The 11,981-nt window shown below is 44.8% G+C and overlaps 1 protein-coding gene across 2 annotated transcripts in view; it reads left to right on the top strand.

The window, feature by feature from the left end:
- Window positions 1-245: 245 nt before the first annotated feature.
- Window positions 246-11,981, top strand: part of LOC123773844 (C-Maf-inducing protein) — a 208,139-nt gene continuing 196,403 nt past the window's right edge. The window contains exon 1 of one of the 2 annotated variants that reach the window (XM_069318754.1): window positions 246-1,364. In XM_069318754.1, coding sequence (XP_069174855.1) covers window positions 372-1,364 — 993 coding nt within the window. In that variant the 5' untranslated portion in view covers window positions 246-371. The remainder of the gene's footprint in view (window positions 1,365-11,981) is intronic. The other variant, XM_069318755.1, reaches the window with a different exon arrangement.

Below are 11,981 nucleotides of genomic sequence, written 5' to 3'. Positions count from 1 at the left end.
GCGGGTCATGACTAAGGGTGTCATGGTAAAGATGGGGGGCCTGGGCTGAGGAGGGGGGCAGTGCCCTGATAAATGGGAAGGAGGGCCTAGACTATAAGTGCCCTGGTAAAGGAAGAGAGGACTTAGAGTAAGGGTGCCCTGGTAATGGTAGAGGGGCCATGTCTAGGGGTGCCCTGGTGATGGGCGAGGGGGGCCTGGACCTGGGATGCGCGGTGGGGTGCGCGGGGCGGGAGGTGCTGCGCCGTGTGGTGGCACCTCGGCGCGGGGCGGTCAGTGTGTGTGGTGCTCGTGCAGTGGAAGGGTGTGCGCGTCCCTCGCTCGGGAGTGATCCAGTGATGCCCAGCGCGCAGTGAGTGCAGTGCCTGAGCGACATGCTGACCGCCTTGCAGGGGGGGCTGTATACCTCTCCCTCGCGACCCCTCCCCCCATCGCCCCCCATGGTGACTCCTACTGCTGATGCACCCTTACCTTCCCCAAAGTCTCGACACCAGCTGCAGTACTGCGATGCCTGCAACACCGCCTGTGTGTTCATGAACAGTCGGAGGCGCAAGTTCCAGGCTCGCTATGAAGGCTACGTACTGCTCAAGAGGGTGGCGGCCCTCAGTACGCGCCTTCATCTGCCCTACGTCATGGCCGAGGGCGACAGTCCTCCTTATCACCGCCGTCACTCGTGCGGCGACGTCTTGGATGAGAACGGCGACCCTCCCTCGGACGATGTAGAAATACAAGTTCCGCAGACGTCGCCGCCGAACTCATACTCCAGGTCGATGTCGCACTGTGAGTGGCGTCGCCCCGAGGACGACTCGACTCCCACTTGGGAGAAGGTGGTGAATATGGAGGAACCTTGCCAGCCAGATCGCCGCCCCACCACCCCCACCCACACCACCACCCTCGGCACTCAGCCCTCCGTCGGGGGTGTGGAGGTCAGGAGTGTGGATCCCTCGGGTCGCAAACCCCGCCGGCACTCCGCTATGATGGAGCGGTTGGCCTGCGGCCACCAGCGGCTCTGCAGGAAGAAGTCTCGTTCTCAGGACAACCTGGTTGGTCGCCGGGGCAGCGGGGGCGGGGGCGGAGGGCCCCTTCGTCTCAATAACAGCATCATTCCGCCCCCTGCGGCCCTCACCACCTCCCTCTCCCGTTCCGAGGGCAGCATCCATAACGTCCACGCTGTCTTGAGCGCCGTGCCCGTCATGGTCGACGACGTGGGCGTGGGCGGCCTGCGGGCGGAGGTTGGTGAACTGGCCAGGCTGCCCAAGCGGCTCTTACACCGCGTCACGGGCGAAGTAGGACAGCTGGTGTTCGACCTTGAGGGCTGGCGGGAGGAATACCTCGTCCTCACGCACACCGCCATCGCTGCCAGAACGGTGAGTCCTCTACCCATCTTCCTTGACTCAAGCTTTTCCCGTTCACCAATATTTTCTCATTTATACTCACTATCAGTAAATTTCCTTTTTGCAGGTATTTAAATCACATATTTGGTGTGGTTACTCATTGTCGGGGACATGAAGCCTGTTTTGGCTTAATTAACAACCCCCCCCCCTTTAGTCTAACGATTGACCTTCCCAAGGATGCAACCCACAACAGTTAACTAACTCTCGGGTACCAATTTACTGCTAAGTGAACAGGAGTATCGGTTATAAGCATTAGTACTGAAACGTCATAGCCTGCCTGGTAATTGGATAATGGCTCAATCGGTGGAATGCCACAAAAAGAACTGGTGTCATACGACCAAGGTTTTTGAAGGGAGCGGAGGGCCGGCCTGGCTGAGCCACCGGAGCAACACAGTATAACTAACCAGGGCCTGCTTGGATTACCGATACTTGTCGCTGGTGGTGGCTGTAAGTGATGAATCTCTCAATCCTGAGCATTCCATGTGTAAACTGCGAGCAGGAGCGGGTTCATACTCAAACATTATATTATATAATATCCAGTCTTTAGACCTTTAGTCCTGCCGGTATGAGGTACAGGCAACTTTGCAATAACTGTATCATATCGTGTTCTTGAGGATAGGTACATGCAACTTTTGCAATTACTGTATCCTCTCCCGTGTATTTGAGGATAGCCTCATATGCTCCTGTATGACTTGTCCTGCGGTGTGGGAATTTCAGTATCACACACTATGTAACCATTTTTGTAGTCTAGAGTGATAGGCATAAATGAAGATGTTCTTCAGGTTAACAATACAGAAAAAAGTCACCGTCTTTCTCGCCTTGTGTAGCTATGCGCATTTTGTCATTTACAATCTCGCTATTATTGATCGTCTGGGGAAATGCACGCGGACCAAGCCGTTACGTCCACCGAGCAGAGAGGCAGATCTCCTTTACCGCTCAAGCAAATTTAACTTTCTCAGTCCTAGATATGTGCACAGATGGTTAGCCACTTTTAGTGCACCAAGATTTCTCTCTCGTCAGATATAACCTAAAAAAAAGCTACTTTACCTTACCTTGCTAAAATATGGATCGTGAATATAATATTTGTTATAAATACTTGTAGTTATTAATAATTTAAATAATAATTATAGCTAGAGTAATTGTTATGAGTGATCCCGTCATGAGAGAGTTCTTAGGGTTCTGTCGTCGTCAGGACCCTCTTCGTTATTCTTTAATTCGTTAGAGTCCTGCAGTGTGACAAGTAGAGCCTGTGCAAGTATTGGTTTCGTATATTTTCCGTCGCGCGTGCCCAGCTCATAGCATCATATCATGAGTTTGACCTCAGACTTGAAACACTTATGTTAACATTCGGCCATGCTGAACTACGGTAACTGTGCGCTAAGGCCCCTTGTGGCAACTTGAGAATCAGCAGTTTTTTGTGGCATCGAATATCTATCTGGAAAGTGAATTAGTCAATCCAAATTTAGTTTTTGTTTTGTACTGCTATTTTGGATATCTTGAAAATGTTTACAGTTAATGGCTTTAAATATGCCTTGAGATAACACACTTTACATAATTATTTTGAGCAATGCTGCTCCAGTGATTGAACAAGACACTTTATTCCTAACAATATATATAAATCGTTGCAATTACGGCCGTTTTTCAAACAATATATTGATTTGAAGGGTGTATGTTTAAGCTCTATATCTAGCTAATGTTCTTATTAAATTACTTCAGATTTGGTACATATGCATAGGATAAGACTGCTTTCGTCTCCTGTTATTTATGAGAACTTATAATTTAATATAACATGAAGGTGGGGTCTTAATATATAATTGATGTCTTCAAGTTTGTGACTAATTATATTCTCATTCGGCTATATCATGTTTTAATACATCTTAAAAGGAATTTCATCCACATTGGTATAGATACCAGCGTCATGTACTTTTCCCCGCTCCCTGGAACATTATCTGCTACAAGTTTAGGTAGATAGTTCTGTGGCAGTGGCGGTATTGCCGTCTAGAGGGCAGTAGTGTGTGGGGGCTTGTAAAGTCCATGGGCCAGATTCACGAAAGCGCTTACGCAAACACTTACGAACCTGTCCATCTTTTCTCAATCTTTGGCGGCTTTGTTTCCAATTATTAAACAGTTAATGAGCTGTTTATAACAATATAGCACCAGGAGGCTGTTTTATAACAATAACAACAGTTGAATGGAAAGTTTTTATGCTTGTAAACTGTTTAATAAATGTAACCAAAGCCGTCAAAGATTGAGGAAAGATGTACACATTCGTAAGTGCTTGCGTAAGTGCTTTCGTAAATCTGGCCCCATCTTCTGACCGAAGAATAGGAAACAGACTTAAGGGTGTTTCATTATAGGGATGGGTTCTGTTGGAACAAAAGTTCAACCTCAGCTGATTTGACTCATCCTGTTGTTGGTGAGCGCAGTTGAGATTAGCAAACCGAACCGAAAGGTTAGATGAATATTATGTTTGTTCAGTTACTGTGACCTCGTTATTACGACGCCAGATGAAGCAGTACATGTTATATTACAGTGTGTCAGAGAAAAAGAAGATACACATGTCATATTCCAGGGTGTCGAAGAGGCTGGCCATACGCGGGTGTAAGAGAGGAGGGTATATACGCGGGTGTTAGAGAGGAGGGTATATACGCGGGTGTTAGAGAGGAGGGTATATACGCGGGTGTAAGAGAGGAGGCTATATACGCGGGTGTTAAAGAGGAGGCTATATACGCGGGTGTAAGAGAGGAGGCTATATACGCGGGTGTTAAAGAGGCTATCGTGGGTGTCAGAGAGACTATCGTGGTGTCAGAGAGAGGAGGGTGTATATGAGTGTCGGAGAGCACCCTGACACGTGGTAAGGTATATCCATCATCAGTTACTCTTCCCACTGTTTTGTTAGCTTTCCAAGAAGAAACTATTTATAGCTGGCAGAGAACAAAGTGAAATGATGAATGTCACCCGTCCGGGTGATCATTAGTCTTACGTTGCAGTGTTCTGTTATGCGACCCGTTTCACGTTCTGGGCTCTACGTATCGCAAATATAGAAAGCGGACAGAAATATTTCCTCCATACGAGGCCTTATTGACGCCATGGTCAAGCAGCCTAGTCTAGCGTATACGCTAGACTAGGAACTTGTCACGAACTAGGAACTAGTTCGCTAGATTAGTTCGCTAGACTAGGAACTAGGCACGAATTGAAATTGAAATTGAAATAAGTTTATTGAGGTAAAATACACACAAAGGGATGAGGTAGCTCAAGCTATTCTCACCCCGTTCAGTACATCGTGTTAATACATACATATACACACATCACAAACAATAAACATATTACCAAACATTCTGAGAGATAAACATATACATTTCCTCCTTCACAAGTAGTATGGCATCAGACGTACACAAATATTTTTATGACCTAGGTCACAAAGAACTTGTCAAAATTATTCCAATATATTTTTTGGGCCCCCCTCACTATTTGTGTGGAAGCACTCATCGCAATGCACATGTTTTTATGTGGCAATATATATATATATGTTAAGAATTGCTTTTTGAATTAAGCTGGAGAGGTTGATGATACGTCCGTTGACGTAGTCTCAAAACACCAGACTGTCCGGGTCGTCTGGTATGCCACTCTACTGAGTAGCTTAACGGAAATATGTTAATAAGTTTCTCTATCTTTCTCATTCATTCTTTATCTCTTATTTTCTGTTTTTTATATTTTTTATCTGCATGAGCCTGTGTTTGTTATATAAGTTCTTACTATGAATATTATTACTTTATAAATAATATTATTACTTATATTATTACTATTTATTAGTAATATTATTACTATTATTATTAGTAGTAATATTATTACTATTATTATTATTAGAAGTAATATTATTACTATTATTATACTTCCTGAGCTGTTGGAAGCACTAGATAATGCTTAGGGCCTGCTTGATACCTGGTTGATGGGGTTCTGGGAGTTCTTCTACTCCCCAAGCCCGGCCCGAGGCCAGGCTCGACTAGTGAGAGTTTGGTCCGCCAGGCTGTTGCTTGGAGCGGCCCGAAGGCCCACATACCCACCACAGGCCTAATCATACGTTCACCATAGCTTGCAGTATAATGACGACAAGCAAGCCTCGTATCGACAAGTCATTTTAGTTACGAGAGATGGATGGCTGGGTGATGTTTATATAGGCTGAGACCTCGGCTACGGCTGCTCTTATATCTTCCAGCTACGCTACCTGCCACGAAAATGTATATATATGCTGGTTAGAATTTTAATTTGCCATTGTAAAAGCACAATGATATTCTGTGGTTGCATGTTCAACAATCCAATACGTTATCTGTAGTGGAACAGAATTCCTTCAATGTAGAAGACGAAAAGTTATGCTGATTATCATTGTAATTTGCCATTTTAACATGACAATGTCAACTCTCTTCTGTAATTGAGAGTTCAACAACTCTCTACAAAATGTGAATTTAACATATCACTAACTCTGTCGACGGAGGACAAACGAGAATGTATGTGTACTGTTCTGGTTAGCAGTGTAGTTGAATAGCCACGTCTGTGGTAGAAAAAATACTCCTCCGCACAAGGAATATAACTGATTTTGTACATAAGACGGTTCACCGTCGTATTTTCGTTTATATTAAAATCTGCGGTAAGGTAACCTAACAGCGCATTAGGCTAATTCAGCCTAACCTTACGATATATACAGTTTTAACTATTATTAAACAACCATGAACGATTTGACCACAGCCTACGCTGTCAACAGCAGCAGAGCGGACATCACCTGCATATATTCTTACTGTATACCGTATATATTGGATGCAGTCTTTCTAGTTCGCTGTCCACTCAGGCGAGGCCCCTGCCCCTCTGTGTGTGTGTGTGTGTGAACCATTAACCTAGCATAATACGCCACATTACTTAATTAAACTAATGGCACATGTGTCAGGGACTGGATGCAGCTGTCCTCAACCTCTCTACCGTCATCAGTGACATTCAAAACGCTCGAATACTGCCGCCCTCGCACTTAAAGAGACACAAATATTTACTGATGTAATATTGTATTTACTGTCTATTCCATATATTTTCTACATCTCGTGTGTAATCCACGTTTTGCTTTCCGGTGTTGTTAATATGTGGTTTCTTGCTATCGAGTTTTAAGAAAATCTGAAGGCTCTCAGGTAGAGGTTGAGGACCCATGGATCGTGTGCAGCTTCTACCGGTTTGTCAGCTGGTTGCCGAAACTAATAGCCATCTCCGCTAGGTGGTTGCCATCACCATGATGTTGGGTCAAGTGGGGCTCGAGGGACCAGATGTCGGGGGACGTGGGGTGTTGATGGAGTTCGACAGGTGGTGGTAGCATATGGATTCGTCAGGTGGTGGTAGCATATGGATTCGTCAGGTGGTGGTAGCATATGGATTGGTCAGGTGGTGGTAGCATATGGATTGGTCAGGTGGTGGAAGGCGAATATAAAGACCGGGTCTTTACAGGGGGGTCATTGAGAGTAAAGGATTGGCCCAGCTTGGTCATGATATTAGTAGTGTTTGACTCCCTCTATTTTCTTTATTTTTTACTTTTACTCAATTATCTTATTGTTGCCCACAACAGTAAAAAAAAAAAGAGTAGCCTATAGCTGATACAAAAGATGTTAATAAAACCCCAGTGATTAAGATAGATAAGTGGGCTTGAAGGCCGCTCTAAGCAACAGCATTTGAGAACAAACTATCGCAAGACAAGCCTAGCCTCACCGTGCTTGATGAGTAAAAGAATTACCGAATACTATTATAGTGCAGGTAAACTACAGTGATGTTTAACATTCATAAAGCTGCGTGGTTATTTACACAGGAGCAATTTCCATGCATATAATAGTTCCATTTGGAACTTCAAGAAAAATTTGAGTTCAATTTCAGAATTTCAAGAATTTAGGCCATGTATTTTAAAATAATATTGTGCTATTTTTGGCAAGATTAGGTTCAACCTAGGCTAACTTTAAAAGGAAAATAATGTTTACAGTTTTAAGATATTGTGTGTAGTTCTCTCATCACATACATTACGATTTTGTAAGTGGTTATCATGTCTCCTTACTTTTCTGTCTCCCTTATACTATATTATATATATATATATATATATATATATATATATATATATATATATATATATATATATATATATATATTTGGGCTGGTTAACACCTACTTTGACTTAAGTGTTGCACATCCGGGTGGCGTTGCCACTCACAGGGAATCAGCCAAACAGAGAACTGGATCACCACTACAAGTTTGTCCCCCACTGCCTCCGAAACACTTGACGCCTGGGGTAAGAGTGCCACCAGTTTTTTGAAGGAACTGGGTTCTGGGCTAAATGAAACAACAAGAGACCCTAGAGCTTCCAGCGCCTAAGCTTGACGATACAGAGGAGAAATGCTCACTTCATTCAGGATTCCTGCACGTCATCTGAGGAGCTGGAGGAACTCGATAACCTATGATAATCTACTTTGAATCTTGTGTGTAACTCCCTTTTGTAATAAAGTGTAAATAAAATAGACACACATATAAGGGGGTGGTAGTAGAAGACAATATATGTCATTGCACGTGGGTGCTCAACTGCCCCCCCCCCCCCCGGGCTGGTGCATATCCTCTTCTTCGAGGCTTGAGGGTCCCTACAAGCACAACCAGAGGTGGTATACTTCTTATTATATATTATAATATTCGTAAGATATGAAAGACAATTAACAGTTAAAAAAATCTAGGCCTGATCCCTGGAAATTGTTCACAGATACTTATATATATCCTTCCTAATGCTTCGCAATCCAAAACGTTGTCATTCACCAAATGTTATCACCAACCAAAATAATCTTCAGTGTTGGCGATGTTTGCGTCTGCAGTTGATGGGGTGTTGGGGGGGGGGGGTTGAATGGGAGTAGGGGGAGGTTCTCCTCCGACCTTGAGTTTCACCACAAGTATGTGAGTGCTCCACCAGAAGTGTAAACATTGGCCCCCATGTCACATGCTTCACTTCCCTGCCTGCCTCTGGGTAGCCTATGCTTCTTGCACCACACGCTGTTTCCAGTGCTTGTAGGCTCCCTCACAGATATTGTGAGGGCTCCCTCACAGATATTGTGAGGGCTCCCTCACAGATATTGTGAGGGCTCCCTCACAGATATTGTGAGGGCTGCCTCACAGATATTGTGAGGGCTCCCTCACAGATATTGTGAGGGCTCCCTCACAGATATTGTGAGGGCTCCCTCACAGATATTGTGAGGGCTCCCTCACAGATATTGTGAGGGCTCCCTCACAGATATTGTGAGGGCTCCCTCACAGATATTGTGAGGGCTCCCTCACAGATATTGTGAGGGCTCCCTCACAGATATTGTGAGGGCTCCCTCACAGATATTGTGAGGGCTCCCTCACAGATATTGTGAGGGCTCCCTCACAGATATTGTGAGGGCTCCCTCACAGATATTGTGAGGGCTCCCTCACAGATATTGTGAGGGCTCCCTCACAGATATTGTGAGGGCTCCCTCACAGATATTGTGAGGGCTCCCTCACAGATATTGTGAGGGCTCCCTCACAGATATTGTGAGGGCTCCCTCACAGATATTGTGAGGGCTCCCTCACAGATATTGTGAGGGCTCCCTCACAGATATTGTGAGGGCTCCCTCACAGATATTGTGAGGGCTCCCTCACAGATATTGTGAGGGCTCCCTCACAGATATTGTGAGGGCTCCCTCACAGATATTGTGAGGGCTCCCTCACAGATATTGTGAGGGCTCCCTCACAGATATTGTGAGGGCTCCCTCGCAGATATTGTGAGGGCTCCCTCACAGATATTGTGAGGGCTCCCTCACAGATATTGTGAGGGCTCCCTCACAGATATTGTGAGGGAGCCTTGTATTTAATTAAGAGGTACTACATTTGTGGGGATAATTCTACTAGTTACAGGAGATGCCTAGCTTGAATCTTTTCATTTATGGCGACGGTTCATTGTTTTATTTTGTTCACCTCGAAGGGATCCTGGAACTGGTATTGACACGTGGAAAATCGATCATTGGGGTTCGAAGAAGCAGCAGCGAGGGCGTGTAAGGAAGGGACAGCGAGTTGGTGGAGGGAGGCAGGTCACAGTCCTCTCTGCTTGATGAGCCACAGAGGAGGTTGGTGGGGGCGGTGGGGGTCATGTTATACCCCCCCCCTGCATGATGCGCCACAATGGAGGTTGGGGAGGGTGGGGGTGTGGGGGGAGGCCAAGTCACAGTTCTTCGCGGCGGTTCCTATTAATATCATTACTGATAAAATCATTTGGAGAAATACGGGGATTCGAACCCCTCGATATAGGTACTCCCAAACCGCGCTCCTTACCTCTGGACCATGACATGGTGTGAGTAATAGAACCTGGTAGTCTACTGAGTCCTCAGGACGTCTGGAACTTCTCCCGGAGCGGGTGCAGGTTTTACAGATAATCCATCATGCAGCCTGGTATAGGTGACGTTCTCCACCATACACTTCAGCTTCAAATACACAAGGAAGTCACACTAACGTGATATATCTCATTGATATATCACGTTAGTCTGATCAACTTGGGTAATATCATTGTTCTAGTTATTGATATTGTTATATTTAATGTTATTTGTACTGCTATTATGCTACTTCTACTGCCGCCACTTTCATTAATGTTATATATACCAAATGTTCTCATTAATAATACAACTATTTTAGCTGCTTGGCCTAATCAGATTTATTTTAGACCCTAATCAGATTTATTTTAGGCCCTAATCAGATTTATTTTAGGCCCTAATCATATTTATTTTAGACCCTAATCAGATTTATTTTAGGCCCTAATCATATTTTAATGAATTATATCAGCAATTGTGTAAGGTGAAAACTGGAACTCAGAGTTGGGATTTTATAAGAACATTACGTGTAAAATTTTAATTAACGACAAATTTTAATTAGGTTACCTTATTAGGAAACACTACTGCAAATGTCACCCCCACACGGGTATTACCAGAGTGTGTGTGTAATTACCTATTACCAGTGTGTGTGTGTGTAATTACCAAAGTGTAATTACCTAAGTGTAGTTACAGGATTAGTGCTACGCTCGTGGTGTCCCGTCTTCCCGGTACTCTTTGTTGTGTAACGCTTTGAAACTACTATACGCGCGCGCGTGTGTGTGTGTGTGTGTTTGTTTTAGCTATTAATACCTGCGCAGAGTCCACCTCCTAGCTTTCAGTGCCTGGTACGTTTATACCTTCCGACGTTCTAATAGTGTATCCGCGCACGTGCTGTTAACACTTAGAATGGAGGTGACCTCCACACCACCGCCCCCTAGGTCAATCCCCTTGTTTATATCCCCTTACTACATACGCCATGAGCACTGGATTACATATCTATAACTCATGTGTGTTTTAACCTTATCCTAAATCTGTGGTTCTTTGTTCCTTTTCTCGTCATCTACGATAGACCGAATCTTCATTAGTGTCATTAGATAGAGTTCCATCTATCTTAACAGCTTGGCTTCTATATTTCGGGAACTAGTTTTGTAGTCAATCTCTAGACTTGCTTAGTCTTCTCGTTGCTCAAAGTTGGGGTGCAGTTGAAGGCCGGGGGGAGGGGGGGGTGTTGTCAGATGCCGGTTTTAAATATTCTGGAATTTGCCACCCCCCAACTCCCGTCACATAGGAACCAGGCACCCTCACCCCCGTCACACAGGCAACAGGACCAGGCAACAAAAATCAGGCAAGAAAGAGAGAGATGGGCAGACTACATATTTTTGGATTGCCAGAAAGCCTTTGATACAGTACCACACAAGAGGCTAGTGAAAAAGCTGGAGTGAAAGGGAAGGTACTCCACTGGATAAAGGAGTACCTAAGCAACAGAAGACAGCGAGTCACTGAGAGGGGTGAGGTCTCAGATTGGCGTGACGTCACGAGTGGAGTCCCGCAGGGGTCAATCCTTGGACCTATACTGTTTCTGATATATGTAAATGATCTCCCAGAGGGTATAGACTCGTTTCTCTCAATGTTTGCTGATGATGGAAAAATTATGAGGATTAAAACAGAGGATGATAGTACGAGGCTACAGGACGACCTGGACAGACTGAATGAATGGTCCAACAAATGGCTGCTAATGGTTAACCCGAGTAAATGCAAAGTAGTGAAACTAGGCGGTGAAAACAGAAGGCCAGACACAGGATACAGAATAGGAGATAAAGTACTTAATGAAACGGACAGAGAGAAAGATCTAGGAGTTGATATCACACCAAACCTGTCTCCTGAAGCCCACATAAAAAGAATAACGTCTGCGGCATATGCGAGGTTGGCTAACATCAGAACAACGTTCAGGAACCTGTGTAAGGAATCTTTCAGAATCTTGTATACCACATACGTAAGACCAATCCTGGAGTATGCGGCCTCAGCATGGAGCCCGTACCTTGTCAAGCACAAGACGAAGCTGGAAAAAGTTTAGAGGTATGCCACTAGGCTAGTCCCAGAACTAAGAGGCATGAGTTACGGGGAAAGGCTGCGGGAAATGCACCTTACGACACTGGAAGACAGAAGAGTGAGGGGGAGACATGATCACTACCCACAAAATCCTCAGGGGAAT

The sequence above is a fragment of the Procambarus clarkii genome, chromosome 91, assembly GCF_040958095.1.
Source record: "Procambarus clarkii isolate CNS0578487 chromosome 91, FALCON_Pclarkii_2.0, whole genome shotgun sequence".
In the NCBI taxonomy this organism is placed as follows: Eukaryota; Metazoa; Arthropoda; class Malacostraca; order Decapoda; family Cambaridae; genus Procambarus; species Procambarus clarkii.
Note: the sequence above shows the minus strand (reverse complement) of the source record. Positions and strands in the feature narration are given on the sequence as shown.